The sequence below is a fragment of the Oryctolagus cuniculus genome, chromosome 10, assembly GCF_051225735.1.
Source record: "Oryctolagus cuniculus isolate XC-2025 breed Fujian yellow rabbit chromosome 10, ASM5122573v1, whole genome shotgun sequence".
In the NCBI taxonomy this organism is placed as follows: Eukaryota; Metazoa; Chordata; class Mammalia; order Lagomorpha; family Leporidae; genus Oryctolagus; species Oryctolagus cuniculus.
Window position 1 is genome coordinate 18088894 of NC_142876.1, and position 22034 is coordinate 18110927.

The 22034-nt window shown below is 37.9% G+C and overlaps 1 protein-coding gene across 1 annotated transcript in view; it reads right to left on the reverse strand.

Moving 5' to 3' along the window:
* Nucleotides 1–7729: 7729 nt before the first annotated feature.
* The window catches only part of LOC100355864 (glutamate decarboxylase 1-like), a 101392-nt gene continuing 87087 nt past the window's right edge, over nucleotides 7730–22034 (reverse strand). Inside the window, exons 11-14 of the mRNA XM_051851875.2 lie at nucleotides 18484–18633; nucleotides 13856–13963; nucleotides 11847–11936; nucleotides 7730–9734 (exon numbers count right to left, since the gene is read on the reverse strand). Coding sequence (XP_051707835.1) covers nucleotides 9561–9734; nucleotides 11847–11936; nucleotides 13856–13963; nucleotides 18484–18633 — 522 coding nt within the window. The 3' untranslated portion in view covers nucleotides 7730–9560. The remainder of the gene's footprint in view (nucleotides 9735–11846; nucleotides 11937–13855; nucleotides 13964–18483; nucleotides 18634–22034) is intronic.

Sequence of the window (22034 nt, forward strand, 5' to 3'; positions counted from 1 at the left end):
TGGATTTTTTGTATGAATTTTAGAATCAGTTTGTCAGGCTTTGCAAGAAAAGCAGCAGAGATTTTGGAAGGGACTATATTGTATCTGTGGATCAACTTGGGGAGTATGTCATTTTAACAATACTAAATCTTCTGATCATGAACAGCTTGCTATTTCTACTTATCTAGGTCTCTAAATTCTTATAATGGTATTGGATAGTTTTCAGCATACTTGCCTTTCGTTTTCTTTGTTAAATTTATTCTTAATAATTTTGTTTTTTTGATGTTGTAAATCGAATTTTTGTTTAATTCCATTTTCAGAGTGTTAATTGCTAGTGGATGGAAATGAAATTGACTTTTGTATTTTGATCTTCTACTGACTTTCAATACTTCTCATGCTTCTCAATATTCAGTTTATTTATACATAATCTTTCTTTTCATAGCTCTGAATTGTAAACTGTTGCTTGAACCAAGATAACATAAAAAGTTAATGTAGAATGTAATATATAAACATATTCAGTTGAACATGACGTTGGCAATATTTAGACAGTTTTCTGTGTGATTTAGACAATAAAAGTGTATAGAGCATGTCCTGTTCCGAGGAAACAGAAATGACTTCAATTTCTGTGACTTTTACAGTAAAGTTCTAAATGTCACAAGCAGTACCATTCAGACAGTCTCAAAGCTACTGTTACAGATACGTGATCTCATTTGGTTGTGTGCATTTTGGCACCAACTTGTGAATGTGTGAATCATTCGACAACCTGTCCAAGCTTCTCTTGGTCCCTGCCATATGGCAGGACCTAGCTTGAGTCCCCTTGTCCTATAAGGAGCACTTACCTTTTATGACCTTGGAGTTACAACATGAATAGAAAGCATCAAATTAAAAGCAGAATTATACAAAACTACTTCTCTTACATAAAGGAAGAATAATCACAGAAATTTACTTCACTTTGTAATTAAATAAAAAAAGAAAAATTAATTAATAAGGATATACAATATTCTTATGGAATTGACATTTTCATATTTTTGTCATCTTATTTCCTGGTGGCATTTCATTTTTCAATCTGTAGTCATTGTAAAAAAAAAAAAAAAAAAGAACCCAGGACTGTTGAATTATCATAGTAAGTCATCTGTCCAAAGGAAATTTTAATTTAGAACATGGTTACTGTATATATTTGCTGTAATTATGCAATGATTAATCCAGAGGATTTGAGAGGGGCTTAGTAATGCTTATTTTCAAAAATATTCACAAATCACAGAAGTAGAGTGCATGTGCTAAAGTGTTGAATGGAGTTATTGTACTTTTTTTAAAAAAGATTTCTGTAGTTATTTGAAAGGAGAGCTGCAAAGGGGCAGAGAGAGAGAGAGAGAGGTCTTCCATCTGCTGGTTCATTCCCCCAGATGGCCACAACGTCCGGAGCTGTGCCAATCCGAAGCCAGGAGCCAGGAGCTTCCTCCTCTGAGTCTCCCATGCAGGTGCAGAGGCCCAAGGACTTGGGCCATCTTTCACTGCTTTCCCAGGCCATAGCAGAGAGCTGGACTGGAAGTGGAGCAGCTGGGTTTTGAACTGGTGCCCATATGGGATGCCAGCACTTCAGGCAGTGGCTTTACCCACTAGGCCACAGCACTGGCCCCAGGGGTTATGCTACTTTGTTTTTTAATTTTATTTAATGAATATAAATTTCCAAAGTACAGAATATGGATTACAATGGCTTCCCCCCCCCATAACGTCCCTCCCACCCGCAACCCTCCCCTTTCCTACTCCCTCTCCTCTTCCATTCACATCAAGATTCATTTTCGTTTCTCTTTATATACAGAAGATCAGTTTAGCATACATTAAGTAAAGATTTCAACAGTTTGCTCCCACACAGAAACATAAAGTGAAAAATACTGTTTGAGTACTAGTTATAGCATTAAATCTCAATGTACGGCACACTAAGGACAAAGATCCTACATGAGGAGTAAGTGCACAGTGACTCCTGTTGTTGCCTTAACAAATTGACACTCTTGTTTATGGCGTCAGTAATCACCATAGGCTCTTGTCATGAGCTGCCTAGGCTATGGAAGCCCCCTGAGTTCACTGACTCTGATCATATTTAGACAAGGCCATGGTCAAAGTGGAAGTTCTCTCCTCCCTTCAGAGAAAGGTACTTCCTTTTTGATGACCCATTCTTTCACTGGGATCTCACTCGCGGAGATTTTTCATTTAGGTTTTTTTTTTTTTTTTCTTTTTTTCCCCAGAGTGTCTTGGCTTTCCATGCCTGAAATAGTCTCATGGGCTTTTCAGCTGGATCCACATGCCTTAAGGGCTGATTCTGAGGCCAGAGTGCTGTTTAGGACATCTGCCTTTCTATAGGTCTGCTGTGTATCTCACTTCCCATGTTGGATCCTTCTCTTCCTTTTTGATTCTATCAGCTAGTATTTGCAGACACTATTCTTGTTTATGTGATCCCTTTGGTTCTTAGTCCTATCATTATGATCAATTGTGAACAGAAATTGATCACTGGGACTAGTGAGATGGCATTGGTACATGCCACCTTGATGGGATTGAATTGGAATCCCCTGGTATGTTTCTAACTCTACTGTTTGAGGTAAGTCAGCTTGAGCATGTCCCGAATTGCACATCTCTTCCCACTCTTATATTTAACAGTGATCACTTATGCCAATTATTCCCTGAACTTGGTGATCTGGGCAAATGGAAATAAAACAAATTATGAATTATGTCAAATCTCTAGCTTTTAATTAAGACAAGGATAACTTGGATATGGCTTCACTTCTGTTTCTATTTACCTTTAAACGATTTGATGGATGGGAATAGGGTAGCTGAGACTTGGCAATACTGAATGTACTATCTGTAAGAGATTAAACATGTCATAAAGTATTCCTAAGGGACCACAGAGGTAAAATCCTCCCAGACAGAATTTCAAGGTTGCCAGGAAAAATGTGAAAAATAATGAATCAGTTCCAAGTGCTGCTTTTACATGAGGGATCTGCAACCAACATTATTTGGTCTGTCTGGGAACAGATGACCAACCTCAACAAATTTAACATTTATGTTTTTGATCCAAATGTGATTCTTTCCCTCTCAAAAGTCTCCCAATCTCTCATGAATTTCTCAACTTATTTCTTTATATTGGTAAACATAGAAAGTAGTATCCATTAAAACAACCTTAATTCTATGCTGTTAGAAGGGTGGACACTGAGCTCATACAACATGATAATGCAGACGGGAAACCCGAATCTGGACCAACTATAATTCATGGCTTAAATCCTTGTGAAACCTCATTACTTTCAGGTCAATGTTAAATTTTTCTAATAAACTCTGGCCATTTTATCAGAGACATGACACTTTGAACTGAGGAAATACAATTAAAGAACAGGGCACAACTGAGCATTGTCTCTATTTTTATTTCTTTTTGTGTGAAATTATTTGAAATCTTTTTCATTTATGTACAAGACTCATAATCTTTACATTTTTGCTCTTTAAATAGCTCCAGGTCTCAGTTCTTGACAGTGCCACCAAATTCCTACACATACTCTCAGGTGTATCTTTCTTGTTCTACCTCATGCTCCTAACACAGGTCTTTGTATGTGGAAAGGCAGAATGACAAACTAGAAGGAACATAAGTTTTGAAACACAGAACCATGATTTTAAGAGTCCACCACAAAATAACACTTCTAAAACTTTGGTCTCTGAACTTGTGATGTGAATAAAACTAACATGCTTGAGAGTTTGCTACATTCCAGGTACTATTTTAACAATATGTAAAAACTGTCATGAATTTTCATAAAACCTTCGAAAATGTTATTAATATTCATAATAGAGATAAGGGAAGTGAGCAGCAAGAGATTCCTAGTATGCGTCAGGGCTAGGGTTCAATCTCAGGATGCCCAGTCCCAAATCTGTGTTCTTAACATCTTGGTTATATTTTTTTCTTTCATGTGATTTGTTACTACCCTTTTTTAGAAAACAAATAAGATTAAATAAAATAAAATTGTTTTAGAAAAGGATTAAATAAAAGTTATTTTAGAAGACAAGTTAGATTAAGTAAAATAAAATTGTGCCATGATGACTTTAAACTGGAAGACAGCCATCAAAGTTCAGGAGTTATTAGCCATTTGCACAACAGCAACAGACATTTAAATAGGATTTTTCACAGCACAGATTACCAGCAACTTAAGCTTGGAAGTTAGTAGTATTCAATTATATGAATCATTTTTATCAAAATGAAGATATGAAAAATATTTATAACTTTTAAAGGACCTGTAGTCTCATAATGTACTGCTGGAATTATCGAACAAAGTTAATTTAATTATTTTTCAATTAATATGAAAACATTTAAAAGATAAATAAGGTATTTCTTTAAGGAAATTAAAAGTGATTCTTAAGAAATTTCAGCAAAATGAATAGAACTTGGAAGAGATTAAGAGTAGAGTCCTTGTCTCTACTGTTTAGGAACAGTGTTTTTTTTTTTTTCTTCTTACTATTTGTTGAATTCTTTACTTAGTGTAGGGTTAATCTTCTGATTATAAAATCAAATGAAAGTATATCATTGTAAAAATTAAAAGAAAGAGTGGGAGGGGGTGAGGAGGGAAGGTGGGAAGTATCACTACAGTCCTAAATCTGTATACATGAAATACAGGAAATTTGTTCACTTTAAAAAAGTAAAATAATAATAATAATAATAATAGGACAAAAAAACAATAAATAAAATACTACAGTAAAAAAGATTGTTAAAAATGCAATTAACTTGCAATTGAACATGTATCAGCATTCTTTATAAATGGATATTCATTAGTCAGAAAGCATAAAAGTATGTTTTAATGGGATATCTCCTACTCATGCAGATAGGTTCAATAACCTATCAGCATAACCATTATCGCTTTATTAAGGAAGCTTCTTGCGAAGGTTGCTTTAAGGCGAGCAGACGACACTCGGTGTATCAGTAAAGACATCTGAGAAGCTAGACAGAAAATGAAGAGTCTGAGGATGGGTAGCATCGCGATTCAGCAGATGAGGGACTATTGCGAGTCCATCCAGTGCCTTGGCTTTTCTTCATGCTGGCCCCACATCTACAGGGCTCCACTGAAAATACTCCAAGGGTTAACCTAGACCATATTCGTCAAACTTACTTCTCCATCTCTTTTCCAGATAATCACTGAAATAACACATGGATATTATTATTCAATCATACTCATCAGGACTTTAGTGGGCTTTACTAAGAATGTCAAGGGTGCGAGCGGTCACGAAGCCTGGAGAAACGGAGACCTGCTGGACAGCTCTCCAGGTTCACTCTTGCTGGTTCAGGATGCTCCGTGCTCCAGCTTGTCCTACGAAGTCTCTAGGTGATCTGTGATGCTACACTACTTGAAACTTTCATCAGGAAATAGTCTACATTAAACTCAGATACTCACATAGCCTAAGGGGTAATTTTCAGAGAGCCATGCCCTGAAAGTCTTAGATTCCAGTTTGTTTACCACCTACAAGCTAAATAGACTAGTTGTATGGGCCAATGTGGCTTCCCCGTTAGATTTCACTGGTGTTGAGGTGTAGCCAGTCTCTGGAGCCAGAAACATCAGACTGTAAGCTTTTCATTTTCGCTCTAATGCATTTGGGCAATTTTGCTTCCTAAATAACTTGTGACTCCCTAGTGCCCCGCACCCCCAAGCCCTTATCAGCTGTTCTCTTCTTTATTACTGCACTAGCCTCTAAAACCCATTTTCTGTGCTCAAGCCTTGCTCCTTCATGAGCACAGCCTTGAAACTGCCGTCAAAATCAATGTCTTTTTCTTTCCCTTCACAATAAAATTCAATTCTGTGACTCCTCTATTTAACTCATTTTAATGTTCCAAGTTGTCAAAATGCTGGATTTAAGGCCCCATAATTCTCGAGCCGCTTGCAGCAGGAATCTTTTCCTTATGTGCTTCTTCATAATATCAAACTGCTACTTAAAGCATTTTGGAATTTCCATACCACTCTGATTATCACTACCACACATTCTCTGCGAGAGTTATGACAACTTAAATCTTTCAGAACCTCTGAGCCCCATTTAAATGTTGGCGGCTTCAAGCCTTCCTCTGTATCTTATGGATGATTCTATAGGACTACTTTTAACAAATGAGTTTTTTTAAAAAATCTTTCCTTTCTTTAGTCTACTATGCCCTACCTAGTTCTGAACACAACACTGCTCTGGCTGTTATCTCTGTCAGTTAAATGAATGCTGTTCTTGGGGTTAGAAGTAGTAATATGTTTGGGGAAAGTTCAAAAGGAAACCAATGAACTTAGTAATATCTCTTTGAGAATTTTTTTATTAAACTAGGCAGCAAGAAATGAGCCTTTGTAGAGACTATGTTTATTTTTTATTATTTTGTTTTTTATTTATATAAAGGGAACAAATTTCATGTATTTCATATATACAGTTTTAAGAGCATAATGATCCTTCCCACCGTACCCTCCCTTCCTGCCTTATGCCCACCCTCCCTCCTTTTGTTTGTCTTTTAATTTTTACAATGACATGCTTTTAATTTTCGTTATAATCACAAGCTTAACCATCTACTAAATAAAGTATTCAATAAGCAGCAAGAAGAAAAAACACTGTTTCTCAAGAATATAGATAAGTGCTATAAAGAATAATCAAATCTCGGGGCCAGCGCCGTGGCTCACTTGGCTAATCCTCCGCCTGTGGCGCCAGCATCCCAGGTTCTAGTCCCGGTTGGGGCACCAGGTACTGGTCCTGGTTGCTCCTCTTCCAGTCCAGCTCTCTGCTGTGGCCTGGGAGGGCAGCGGAGGATGGCTCAAGTGCTTGGGCCCTCACCCACAGGGGAGACCAGGAGGAAGCACCTGGCTCCTGGCTTCGGATCAGCACAGTGCTGGCTGTGGCAGCCATTAGGGGAGTGAACCAATGGAAGGAAGACGTTTCTCTCTGTCTCTCTCTCACTGTCCTCACTGTCTATAACTCTCTGTCTCTCTCTCTCACTGTCTAACTCTGCCTGGCAGAAAAAAAAAACAATCAAATCTCAAAATGAGCTTTAAAAAATAGAATTTCTGTAAGATGTAGAAGACAAATGTACATTATTGCATGTAATCAATCCTTGGTCAAGAGACCATATTGTGCAAACAATGGTTAAATGTTCTAAGGCTAAAATAATTTTGACTGACCGTGAAATCTGAAAAAAAAAAAATAGAGGATCAAGTTGGGAGAGGATAACATTTGTTAATGAAGATTATCCTGTCTTTAATTTAAATGCAGGAAGTGTTCAGCAGCATGCAAAATAAGTGCCCAAATAATTAAAAATATACAAAATAATATAAACAGCAATTCTTATTAAATTCTTTATTGTGAACAGAACACTAACGAATACATTGGATGGACTGTAGATTTCTAGAAACTACACTTCCTTATTCGTGGCATTGATATTGGAAGAACATGGTTTTAAGCAGGGTATGTAATGAGCATAATACGGATATTCTATTGAAATAGTGCTATCGCTTTAACACATTCTTATTTAGGAGTTTTATTAATGAAAATGATAATTGAGGTGTAATTTTTATTTATTTATTTATTTATTGACAGGCAGAGTTAGACAGTGAGAGAGACAGAAAGAAAGGTCTTCCTTCCATTGGTTTACCCCCCAAATGGCTGCTACTGCCAGTGCGCTGGGTGGATTGGAAGCCAGGGGCCAGGTGCTTATCCTGGTCTCCTATGTGGGTGCAGGGCCCAAGGACTTGCACCATCCTCCGTTGCCCTTCTGGGCCACAGCAGAGAGCTGGATTGGAAGATTAGCAACTGGGACAGAATCCGGTGCCCCAACCGGGACTAGAATCCTAGTGAGCCATGGTGCCATCCTATTGAGGTGTAATTTTGGTAAGGAAATGCTTACTCCATGTTTGATAACTGTTATGTAATGAGGTGATCATACTTAATGCCTAAGGAAGAAACTGATTGTGTTAACAAGTCTGGCCAAGCAGACCATGTCTAAAACAAGCTCTCTGTCTAGAACAGTAGCCCTTATTAAGGGAGACCTGCACTTAGATAATTCAACTGGTATTCCCTTATTTCACAGAGGGGCAGGTTACCAACGTCTGCAGAACAGTCAATTACGCATTTTCTTTGAGAAAAACTTTAGACAGGAAATGTCTTATTTGTCAGAGAATAATTGAAAAGATTTTCTATTTCAGTCTACATGCTTTTTAAACAAAATACACACATTCTCAAACGTGTAATTTGAACATTCAGTATGGCTGGGAGAACAAAGGGCACGTGGTCCCCTGTGACGACGAACTGTGGCAATATCTGCATGTACCTTGAATGACTTACAAAGACAAAGCCTTGGTATGCAATTTTATTTTAACTTAAGTACATGTTTTTTAGTCCATCACCCTATTGAATGCAGTAATATTTAAATATGAGAAGCAAATGCATGCAAAGTGATTAAAATTTTATAGAATAGTTAACCTGATTGTCCTGACAATCTCCCTTGTGAGAGGCATCCTATTATTCCTACTTTACAAGCAGAGAAATGAGATCTACTCAAGTCAAACAATTTGACAAACAGCTCATCTAGTAGGTAGTGCATGTGAACTTCAGCAAGCTATCTGGCAGTCTTGTTATCCATATTTGAAAAGAAACCTGGCTCACTGCAGACTTGGGGTTTATTGCCTATCAGTAGCATCATGTTAGAAACATTATTTAAGCTCTTTCGGCCTTGATCTTCTTATTCATAAAGTGGAGAATAAATCATTTAAATAATATAATTAATAGAGAATTAAATGTGATCTTGCATGTTAAGAGGCTCAGCAAGCTGAGCCCACACTAAATATTGAACTTGTGCTAGCTCTCATTTCCTGAAAACATGGACAGAGAAATGCCAACTACATCATCAATAAGAAGATACACAATTTCCGTCTCTGAAGCACAGCTAACATATTTGTGTAGAATTATAAAAGGATGTCACTGCTGTATCATTAGGGGCATGAGAATGGTGGTACAGAGAAAAAAAGTTGAAGCAGAAAATAGGTGCAAGCTAGAGTCACTTGTAAATAAAACACAAAGATCAAAATGCAGATATGTCAGCCTCTGCCATTTCTTCCCTCCACCTCTGCTCCATAATACAGAACATATGCAAAGAAAAGAGCACTGTACACATCCTAATTGTCTCAAAACGTGAAAAGTGCCTGTGTGATTGTAATGTGGTCAGAGACGGAGCACTGCCATAAACGATGGCGCAAATGATGTGGCCAGGGGTCTACTCACTTAGGTCTATGCGTGACTGAGCTGCTGCAACCGCCACAGTTCAACTTTTGTCCTTATTAGGGAAGGATTCCTCGGCCTTTCTTATAGAAGGATGTACCACCCTAAGTCCATGTCATTTAACAGATGCTCAAATCTTTTCAGTGAATGAAAATATCAAATATACTAACACATATATACATTATATATATAACTGGATCTCCTTTTATCTTAAATGACATCAACAAGATAATTAAAAGTTCTAAATGAGAAAAGATCACTTTGAGAGCTCCTTTCCTCTTATCTTTAGAAATAGATTATGGAAAGTTGTTCAGCTTCACACTGAAGTATCATAAGTCCTTCCCAATCCTTTCCATTTCATCAATAAGATAGTCAACATCTGTTTGTCTCGTGGCGGGGTTAGAAAAGATCATCCGGAAAAAATTCACTTTATCTCCACATGGCTGGTAGCTTATCATGGCAGTGCCTTCCTCTGTCATCCGCGCTTTAATCTTTGGGGCTATCTGTGTGTAAATGCAAATATTATTAAAAGGAAATTTTACAAGTCAATACTCATTTACTTTCAAGATGGATACGTAAGTGCAGAACTATTGTTAGCTCCAGGTAAATTACAGGCAATTTAAAACTGTCAGGAATAATTTTTAAGTAGTTTAGCATAGGAAAAAAAATAGAGTGTTCTATATTCACAGTGCAGGTCTCATTACACCATGATTCACAAATACCAAACTCATAAAATATTACAAGTGTGCTGGAAGGCATTAAGGAAAGGCAGGTAATGTTTGGAATTTTTGTCTAAGTCTGTCCAAGGGCAGTGCAGCAGCAACACACACACACACACACACACACACACACAGCAGCAGCAATTCAGAATTTCATGGGGAAATGGGATTAACTGATATGGTCATTCTGGTGCAAAATGTTCTGAAATCCAGGTGTAGTTTCTTTATAAGCATTTTCCATGAGCTTTTTGAGGATCCCTCCTGTATGCTTGTATGTGTATCTTTCTATTAACAGAGAATTTTTATTTGGTGTCCTTCTATATATATATATATATATATATATGATAGACATATCTTATATCTCATACATATATATCTAGAAGGACACCAAATAAAAATTAATATATAATATACATATATATTTTGACAGGCAGAGTGGACAGTGAGAGAGAGAGACAGAGAGAAAGGTCTTCCTTCCATTGATTCACCCCCCAAATGGCTGCTACAGCCGGAGCTGCGGCAATCCAAAGCCAGGAGCCAGGTGCTTCCTCCTGGTCTCCCATGTGGGTGCAGGGCCCGAGGACTTGGGCCATCCTCCACTGCCCTCCCGGGACACAGCAGAGAGCTGGAAGAGCAGCAACCGGGACAGAACCGGCGCCCCATCCAGGACTAGAACTTGGGGTGCCGGCACCGCAGGTGGAGGATTAGCCTAGTGAGCCATGGCGCCACCTAGATATATTATTTTAACTAATTAAATAATAATGCTGTAGCAGAGATTATTCACTGTCTATAGTATTATTAAAAAAATTGCTTTGTGGTCTCCCCAGGCCTCCGTGCAGGGGCATGTGCAGGACTACAATCAGGCACACTGTGGTTCCATGTCTGTGTGTCCCTCAAGGAATCAGCTTGCTCAGTCATTACGAACGTCCCTCTCACTATCTCTCAACTACTGGTTATTCCCCTAGTAGAAGATCACATTTACATGTTTAGAAAAAAAAAAATTAAGTGCTTCACTTAATACCTTTATCAAACCATAAAATATTTACTTAGAGTACTGCTATAAGCTAACAACTACAAATCTCTGTTTTCTCTTACAATTAATAATTTTAATGAAATTTACTGATAATTTAAAAAAATGTGATGCTCTTTAACAGTATTATCAGATAACTCATGTTCAACTTTTCCTGGAGCATTTCAAATTACCTAAAATGAATGGTTGTAATCTTAGCATAATTCAAACAGTGGTGCTGATATTATAAAGTGAATACATACAGTGCACACTTACAGTAGGCAAACACTACAAACACATGGGTGCATAATGTGTAGTATTTAATGTGTGTATTTAAGGTAATGGTGGAATATTCTCATTGTTATGACATTAATTTGAATTTTTCAGTATTGTTAGCGCATCTGTAACTATTTATCTTTCAGATTCTTGCTCAGATGACTTTTTGATCCACATTTCAAATGTGAAAACAGTCTCTAAATATCTCTCCCACTGCTCTTTGGAATTGTAGCTACATACATTCTTGTCTTTTTTTCCTATCAAGCCTTATAACTAGTTTAGGACTAAGGCTTTGTCTTACTCTTTTAATACCCCTAATTCTTGTTGGAACACTCAGCAAATATTCGTTAATAAATAGATTAACCAAAGGGTAGGAAAGTCAGCTTAGTGCATAATAGGCTCTCAAGTATTTTTGGATATATAAATGAAGACTGGATTAGTTTGCAGTGTGAATGATGAATAGGGATTTCTGTCACCTCATGATACTATTAAGCCAAAGGGTTGAGACCACAGGCATACCACTCACTAACCCACCAAACTGCACAGAAACATTATTTAAAAAGTCAATATTAAAATTAAAATAAAGCAACCAAACAAATAAAAACACTTACTTTGTGGAGTTCTTGCTCTCTTTCCAAACCTTTTGTAATATATTTAAGTCTTGGTGGTAAATACCAGAAGCAGACATTGGTAAACTCAGGCTAAAACAAAGATAAAATATTACAAATATAATAAAGCCCACTTCACTTAACTTGTAGTAACTTATTTCTGAAATATTCTAATGCATTTAATTTTTAATGTTTTTGAAGATTTATTTTTTATTTTTTTTGAAAGGCAAGTTACACAGAGGGAGATCCTCTATCCGCTCCTTCACTCCCCAAATGACCACAGTGGTTGAGGCTGGTCCAGATAAAAGCCAGAAGCCTGGAGCTCCATCCAGGTATCTCACAAGGGTGGAGGGCCCTAGGCACTTGGGTCATTTTCTTCTGTCCTTCCAGGTGCATTAGCAGGGAGCTAGACCAGAAGTGGAGGATTAGGGACTAGAACCAGCATCCAAAGGGAATACTGGCATGAGAGGCAGTGGCTCTGTGATTTTTAACATATTTAAAAATAGCTTTTAATGTAGATCTTAAAGCATGCCAGGAACTGAGTAAAGAGATATAAGAAATAGGAGCTGGTGTCATGGCCCAGTGGGTTAAGCCATCACTTGCAATGTCAGAATCCCATAGCAGACTGCTGGTTTGTGTCTCAGCCACTCTACTTCTGCCCCCGCTCCCTGATGATTCATCTGATAAGGCAGCAGAAAATGGCCCAGGTACCTGGGCCCCTCCTATCCATGTGAGAGACCCAGATGAATTCCAGGCACCTCTCTTCAACCTGACCCAGACCTGCCTATTTGGGGAATGAACCAGGTGATGGAAGATTCATATTCTCTCTCTCTCTCTCCTCCCCCGCCCCCAAATAAATAATAAATCATTTTATGAAGAAATAGGCGCTTTCCTCATAGAGTGCCCAGCCTGGCTGTGGCTGTGGCTTTCTTCAACAACCTCTCCTAGCACAGTCCTTGATGGTTTTCACATCTATGTACACCATCTTCCCCATACTGAGGTCTATTAGTTACTTAAACCAAAACCATTTATCGTTCCCATGATCAATGCTTATTTTAAAGAAATAAGGAGAGACAGAGCCAACTGTGTGTTTGAGAAAGATCATGTGTTGAGAGATGGAAATGGATTCGAGGGAGTACAACTGAAAACGTTAGTACACAGAATGTTCCAGAAACCCAGGAGGTAACATTGCTTCACTAGAGCAACAGCTATGGGTTGTATTTGTTTCCCAAAACTATTCTTTGTAGAATGATGTAATGCAGTGGAGGGATGACTGGGCCTTGAACAGGATGATAGATACAATTTTCCATTAATATCTACTTTCTGCTTCAATAAAGATTTACCGAAGATTACTAAATAATTTAAGCCATAACTTCTTATATGTCATCCACCAACCAGAAATCCAACTGCATACTCTGACATGCAAAAAAACCAAAAACCAAAAAGCTAGTAACAGCTAAATTACTTGTGAAGTGATAGAGAAATCAGAAAAACATTTAAAATAGAACAATTTTAGTTATTTAAAAATTTTAAAAACTGAATATAATTATCAATTTAAGAATTCTAGGTCCCTGGCTTCTAAGACATGGAATTTAGATAAAAAATGGGGCCTGTGCTGTGGTGCAGTGGGTTAAAGCCCTGGCCTGAAGCTCCAGTATCCCATATGGGAGCTGGTTCGAGTCTTGGCTGCTCCTCTTCCGATCCAACTCTCTGCTATGGCCTGGAAAAGCAGTAGAAGATGGCCCAAGTCCTTGGGCTCTTGCACCATGTGGGAGACCCAGAAGAAGCTCCTGGCTCCTGACTTTGGATTGGTTCAGCTCCGTCCATTGTGGCCATTTGAGGACTGAACTAGCAAACAGAACTCTGTAACTCTGTCTTTCAAATAAATAATAAAAAAGATAAAAATTGGTTTTATAAGCTGACTGATTTGAACATAAGCAAAATTAAATGCTTATGATAGTTGATAGGTATGAGGTAAGTAGATACTAGAAGGAACACTCAAGAACCCTTACCTCTGCATCAAAAACAAGCTGAAAATTGTCTTTTTCCTTTAAAACCTTATAGAAATATTTTGCAAGTTCCATGTATCTGTTGATCTGTTCCTCAAAGCCACAGGTTCCCTATAATTTTAAAATAAATCAAAGGATCAATTCAAGTAAGTTTCTTTAATTTTAAAATAAATCAAAGGATCAATTCAAGTAAGTTTCTTTAAATTACATTGATTAGTTTCTGAGATGTAGTATATTTTCTTTAATATAATTATTTAAATAAGTAACATATGGTTAATTATTATCCTACAATAGTAAATATTATGTATGGTCACAAATACCACAAAAAACTTTTTCTGTTTTCTCCACTTGCTTTTACTGTCTATGGTGTGTAGAATTGGAGTAAAGCTACTTGAGCACTCTAACCCTGGACTGCTAAGATCTACAAATATTTGCTCAATATTTTTACATGAGTTTTCCATCATCTAAAACCAGAATTTTAAACACAATTTACAATGGTTTGAAGAATTAGATAAATATTACAAAGTATGCCTGGTATGCTTGCCTGTATAGTTTGTAGGTATCACAAAAAGTTCATGGAAAAAAGGAATTAAAAAAAGTTTACTTTTATGACAAAATTTTTTGAAATCCATACATAGTTATTTCATAATATACATTTTCCATGAACTTTTGGAACTATCTTCTTCTATCGATAATGCACTTGCTTCTTAGCCAGGCTTAAAAATCCCACAATGTATATAAATCACAAAACAGGTTGTATAAGGTAAAATTGCACACTGTTACCTGTACGTTTTTAAAATATAATTGAGAAGAAAATATTGTTAACTCCACTACGGTTTAGTGCTTTACACACATTATTTTATTTGTTAATTCCACCATGCAGTAGGCACTATGGCTTACTGTTCTATGCACGTTATTGAATTTGTTATATAAGAATCCCACGTGAAAAAATGACCATTCTGTGTCTGCATTCAGCTGCCTTCCCTTGGTGACATCAGCGTGGCATAGTTTTGAGGTTCTTGTCCTTTTGTATGGTGGTTAGTCCCTTTGTCCCTGTAGGATGACACGCTGTCATGGTGATGCCCCAAGGGGGAAATGGGGTGGCGTTGAAAACCAGTGATATAATATTTTGTAAGGAAATCATTGATTTTTAATCTAGAAATCTCATATTTACTGAAATAAATATAGAAATTAAAAATTCATCCATAGTATCATTTCATAAAAGGTCAAACAAAGTGGTTCAGGTAATAATTCTTTGATGGATGGATTTAATCCAGGCTGAACTTACATAACAGTATCTTTTGAACTATAAGCCATAGCCCATTAGTGGGCAATAGAACCAATTAAATGGATTACAATCTGATATTTTTCTCTGGTGAGATTGGGTAGAATAGAAATTATCAAAAAATTTCATACATTATAGTGCTATGAGGGTTTTTTCTAAACATTTTGTTTTGATTGTGTTTTGTGGTATGTATATGTACATAAAATGCATATTTACTGTGAGTATTGGTAAAAAGTTTGAATGCCACTACTTTATTTCATAAGGAATTACATTAAATATATAGTCCTTTAGATAATCATATACATGCATGGATATTTATTATACAAATATTTATATAATACTATACAATGTCTATGATACACATAATTTTTAAAAAACCTCAAATATCTGTGAGTTCCAGGTTGAATCTCGTGATAAAATTTTAGGGGTATGTATACTTTCACTGAAGCCAAGTCAAGCTATAGGATTTGACCAGGAGCTATGCTATGAGGGGACTGGTAACCTCCTGTGAAAGTTGAGGAGGTTCATGAAAATACTTACCCCAGTAAAACCTGTTCAGAAGCAGACAAAGGGGTATCTGATCTTCAGTGACTGAAAGGTCGGTACAGACAGTGTGGCTGCAAATATTTGAACTTGAAACTTTTTTTTTTTAGAATTAAAAGTATTAGAATCAAAGACCTCTAGCTGGAGTGGCATGGAGTGGGGGTTCCAAGAAAGGAAAGAACCCTAGGTCGGCGCTGTGGCTCACTAGGCTAATCCTCCGCCTGTGGCGCCGGCACACTGGATTCTAGTCCTGGTCAGGGCACTGCATTCTGTCCCGGTTGCCCCTCTTCCAGGCCAGCTCTCTGCTGTGGCCAGGGAGTGCAGTGGAGGATGGCCCAAGTCCCTGGGCCCTGCACCCCATGGGAGACCAGGAGAAACACCTGGCTCCTGCCATTGGATCAGTGTGGTGCGTTGGCCATGGCGGCCATTGGAGGGTGAACCAACGGCAAAGGAAGACCTTTCTCTCTATCTCTCTCTCTCACTGTCCACTCTGCCTGTCAAAAAAAAAAAAAAAAAAAAAAAAGGCCCCAGGGCATTCTAATTTTTAAGTACAACTTTGAAGGGAAAAAAACTTGACAATCAGATTAGCATTGTTACCAGGCTAGGACAAAAACCATCAAAAGACCTGATTCACAATCCCTTATCCTCTCTGGTTTGCTGATGATAAATCAAAGAATCATCCAGAAGGGTGGGATACGGAACCTGTTTCCGCAATAAACTGTGAGCTCAGATACAGTCACCACTCCCTTGCTGTCCTCATGATAAGTTGGGGATTCCCAAGGAAGCACGACACTTTATACTGCTAAAGACTGAGACTCTTAAGGAAGCAGGACAGTTTGATCTGCTAAAGATAAGCTCTTGGGGGGAGCAGGCATCTCCCTATTCCAAATTTCTACCAGGGGACCACCCTGACTGCCTATTATCCATCTGACTCCTCACATTCCCATCTCCTGAAGACTGAAACTAACTTATGTAACATGGGGGAACTGGGCGATGATCACTCTAGCTGCTTCCTGCCGAAAAGGGGTGACTTGAAAGACTTTTAAAACAGTTTATCCTAATTTCCAAGTTGGTTATTTAAAAATCTCCATGAAGAGAATTTACAGAAAGCATATCTTCAAATAATGAAAATTATCAGTGAAATTCCTAGATGTGATCCTGGGTAACAGTGTACTGCTTCCCACATGACAATGGTGGCTATGTATCAGGTTAACCACAGCGGATTCATGTTTTCACTGGTTTTGCAGTAGTTGATTTTGACAAAAAATTTGACTTAAATAAAATAGTAGCACCAGTAACATATTAAAAATTCTGCTAGATCATGTCAAAGTTTTCACCTGCACAGAACCTAATGTCCATTTCTCTATAGAGTACCAGCAGAAAATGACAGAAGCTGCTTTCTCAACGCATGCCAATTATTTAAGGTAAACATGGCACGTAAGTGCCAGGATGAAAGTGCAGAACACATCGTGCTAGTGGCATTTAATCTTTGGAAAGACTTTCTCTGCTGGCCTCGACTGGTTAGGTCAGAAATAAGGGTATAAAGTTTGCATCTGAGAATGTGTGTTAACATCAAGTAACTTTACTCATTAACAATTCCCATTAGTGAAGATGGAGGGAGGTGTTTTTAAATGGTGCAGATAGGTTTATGTTTCTACAATATCCATGCATATGTGTGTGTGTGTGTGTATGTGTGTAAATATATATATATATATATAAGATTTAATTAATTTATTTGAAAGACAGAGTTACAGAGAGAGGTAGAGCCAGAGAGAGAGAGAGAGAGAGGTCTTCCATTCCGCTAGTGCACTCTCCAAATGACCACAATGGCCAGAGCTGAGCTGATTCAAAGCCAGGAGCTTCCTCTGAGTCTCCCACGTGGGTGCAGGGGCCCAAGAGCTTGGGCCATGTTCTATTGCTTTCCAAAGCCACAGCAGAGAACTGGATTGGAAGAGGAGCAGCCAGGACTCAAACTGGTGCCCATATGGGAAGCCAGTGCTGCAGGCAGGGGCTTTAAAACACTGTGCCACAGTACTGGCCCCTTTAATATATTTTTATTCCTAAAATGTGGTAGAGTGCCTGATAATGGTAGGAGATGTACAATTTCCTCCCAACTCTGATAGAATTTTGATCTGAGGAAACAGATTGATAATTTGCAATTAGAAATATGACAGTTTTCATCATTACAGTGTTACATGGTTTGAAGTTTCATAATAAAAAAGGAATGTCTTACTGTATTCCACAATGTGCACAATTACTATGTGAAAAGCTTGTTACAAAAATGGGAGAAAAAATGAAAAACAGTAGTTTTGTCGAGCAAGATTTAGTGACATAGTGGGGCTATAATTCGAGGTTAGTAATGCTCTAAAATTAATAGAATGGTCTATCTATACTTGGATCCAAATAAGTAAGGCTTAAATATTTGATGCCTTCTTTTCACATCAATTTATATGTGGATATGTCAGATTGGCCCTAGACCCTCCATTTTGATTATTCTCTATATTCTTACAAATTGCCCACTTTACACACTGTGTATCGTCAGGCTCCTGACAACTTTTAGGGGCTCTGATCATAAGAATCCCTTAAGGTTCATATATGTTCCATTAGTCCTTGATCTAAAATGTCACAATCTGAAATAAATAATGCAAGTCATTATATGGATCAGTCACATTTATTCTTTTTCAACCCAAAACTTAAAAACATTTAGTTACTTATTTCCAAATGTATAAGTTAACATAACTTTCACCTTTTTCCTTTCTATTTCAATACATAGTAGTAGGAGGAAAAGATGACAAATTTTTACCTTTGCTTTCCACATTAACCACAGTTTGAAGATGTCAACATGTCGGCCGCACTGTATGCTTTTATCTCCAGTGTCAAAGTCAACATTGTAGAGTTTGTCTGGTTGGAAAAGATATCCAGCTTGCATCTGGTTGCACGCCTCCAGAAGACCCTAAAAGGAACACCAGGTCTAACGTGTGAGTTGTCTACACTATAACAAGAAACCATACAATTTACTTCCATTAACTTATTTCCACTTTATGTGCACAATTTAACATAATTTTAAATGTTTTCGTATTAAAATGTTACTTTTCTGAAAATGTTAAATTCCATTGTTCTTTAGGTTTGTTTTGAATAGCAGATGGTATAGCAGTATTAATACTTACATTTTTTCTTTAATACTTCTTTATTTAAAAAAAGATTTATTTATTTATTTGAAAGGCAGAGTTAGAGTGAGGTAGAATCCGAGAGAGAGAGACAGAGAGAGGTCTTCCATCTGCGAGTTCACTCCCCCAGATGACCACAATGGCCAGAGCTGCACCGATCTGACCCAGGAGCTAGGATCTGGGTTTCCCATGTGGGTGCAGGAACCCAAGGACTAGGATCATCATCTACTACTACATCTACTACTACTACTACTACTAGGCCATAGCAGAGAGCTGGATCAGAAGTGGAACAGCTGGGACTCCAACCTGCTCCCATATGGGATGCCAGCACTGCAGGCAGTGGTTTTATCCACAACGCCATAGTACCAGCCCCTTTAACTCTTCTGAAAAGTCTTGATGTTTTGCTGCTCTTTTGAAATAATCTGACTATGATGTAAAGAAATTAATGCAAATTGAACATATAGGCACGTTAGCCAAACTGTTCAATCATCAACAGTGCAGGTACCAGTCAAATCAACAGTACTGCTTGACGTCGTTAGTAGAAAACACAGCTTTTCGTTCCTTTAAGTTTGTGCTTTCCTGTTTCCTGTCACATTAAAAATGTTGAAAATATTCCTCCTCTCTACTGAAAGAATGGAGGAAATTTTGCTTCAGACAACCTAGAATGAACAACTAGAAGAAAGACAAGTTTCCCATCACCAGTTAGGGAGAGGCTTTTCTGGAAGGTATGAGTGGCTTCAGTATATCAAAGGCCAAATCTGTGTGCATTGGCAATGTATCAATTAAACATACATCAAGCATACTTTTGGGTAAAAGAAGTAAAGCAGTCTATTCATTACATGCTTTTTATATTTTCCAGTTATGAATGTTATATCACTTGATCCTCACAGGAAAGACATGGCATAGGTATTATTATGATACCATATTCATAGATCGAACAAAATGAAGCTTTAAGTGTTAGATGGTTGCCTAGGTCATATACCTAAGTAGGTGTCAATCTGGGAGCTTAACAAGGGCATTTTAACCTGAGGTTTGTGGAAATATAAGGGAAAAAACTGATACTGATTTTTAGGTCAACCTTATGAATCTATGGAGAGAACCACAATTTGGTGGTAAGCAGTGAAGTGTCTGGAAGAGAATGGAATTGATACAGGAAAAACATAAGTAGTGGAGTGGACATTTAGCCTAGAAGTTAAAGTGCCTGTGTCCTGCAGCAGATTACCTGGGTTCAATTCTTGCTCCAGCTCCTGACTTCAGTTTCCTGCTAATGTAGACTCTGGGAGACCATGGAGATGGCTCACGTTTAGGTTCCTGCCATCCACATGGGAGACCTGGATATCATGCCTGGGTATTGGCTCCAGTCCTGGTCCAGTTCCAGCCACTGTGGGCATTTGGAGAGTGAAATGGTTGATGGGAGTTTCTTTCTCTCTCCCTGTCTCTGCCTGCTCCCAAATAAATAAATAAATAAATATTAAAAGAGGGAATAATTTATGCAGGCATATCTTGGGTATCCTATTAAAAACATGTGACTATTTTCCTTTTAGGCCATCTCAAGCTTCCATTTTGATCTTTTGTCTTAGAAGAACTGGACATTATCTCTAGTTGTTTAAATTTTATAATCAAATCATGGCTTTTGACACCATGATTAAGCTGCAGTTAGTCAATAAGGCAGCACATATAAGGGAATTACAAAGAGTTCATGGAGAATATGCATTCTCTTCAAATTTCATTCTTACACAAATATTTCAAAATATCATTGTATTTCTAGCACCTGGGTCTGTTACACAGGGTGCTGTGAGGGTTTGTGGAGATGGAAAGGGTGGGAAAGATCTGGGACTTACAATCTGGGTTGCAGGAGGCTGGGTGTGCAAAGGAGCACTGGCCACTAAACAACGTGTTGCAGCTCTAATGTTAAATTACACCTAGGACTAATGTTACAGAGGAATTTTTCATGGTGCTGTAAGAGAATATTCTGGCCTAAGGATCAAGAATTTAATCTAATTTGAAGGTTAAGAAAGGCTCCTGCGTAAGCTATTTTCAGCTCAGGAGAAATCTAGCAAGAACAATATTGGGGGGGAGTGGGTGGAGTTGTGGGGGTGAAACTGAATTAGACAATGACAGGCAGGAGAAGCAGGTACGGAGCTCACAAGTGGGGGAGCTGCACCACTTCTTCCTGGAGCCAAAGGATGTCAACAGCTGTGAAGGCCACAGAAAACTGCAGAGGCGATGACAGTGCAGAGAATAGCATTGGCAAGGCCTCCGGGGCTTGTGGGCCATGCTAAGAACTCAGCTAGCCCTCTCCTGGCAGCACTGAGATTAATGTGTTTAACATTTCATTTCAGAAACACATATTTTCTTCCCCTTGAGCATTTAAATGACAGCTATTTAAAAGCATTGTTAAGTGTATTTTATGTAAAATTATAGCAAAGTGTATATTTATTGACACCTTTTTGGCCTGAGAAAATATATTCATTAAATATTAATATATATCATTTGTCCTAATCATTACAATGGTCTCTATAGGACCTTGGGCATTGGGGTAGTTTACTAGATAAGAATCAAATTTTCCTCCTGTCTTAACGCTACCTCAAAATTAGCTTTTTTCTACAAATGACCTTAAAAATAGCAAAAATGGAAATGGTCTTGGGATTCTATTCCACCTCCACTGATTATTCATCTTTAGGAAAAAGCCAATAAAATAGAGCAAAACAAAACAACAAACTTAACTTCTTTTAAAAAACTCACAATAAGCTGTTCATGAAGAATAAAATTCCTACTTCAACATGCTTACTGTGGACTAAGAAATCAGAGAATATTGCAGAGGTTTTGTTTGCGATCCAAACCAAAATGTATCTGGGATCTGAAAGCTGAAGACAGACCTGTTAGCAATGAGCACAGTGAATACGATTGTGAAAGTCTAAAAAAAACGATATGGCTAAGCTGATATTCCTGGGCACTGGACACACGTTAGAAGGGACAGATTAGCCTTGAACCTGCAGGCTTCAAGCCCGAAGCAGCTGGCATGTTATGAAAAGCGTATTGCTGCTGTGTGGCCGACTGAACCTGTAGGTAACTCAGAGCTACTAGGTCCAATCTGAGGAGCAGAATGGTTTAGATTGGGAGAATAAAGATAATCTCGGAATTAGAGAGAAAGAGATGGGCATTAGGTACTCAAGGGGTAAGTGGG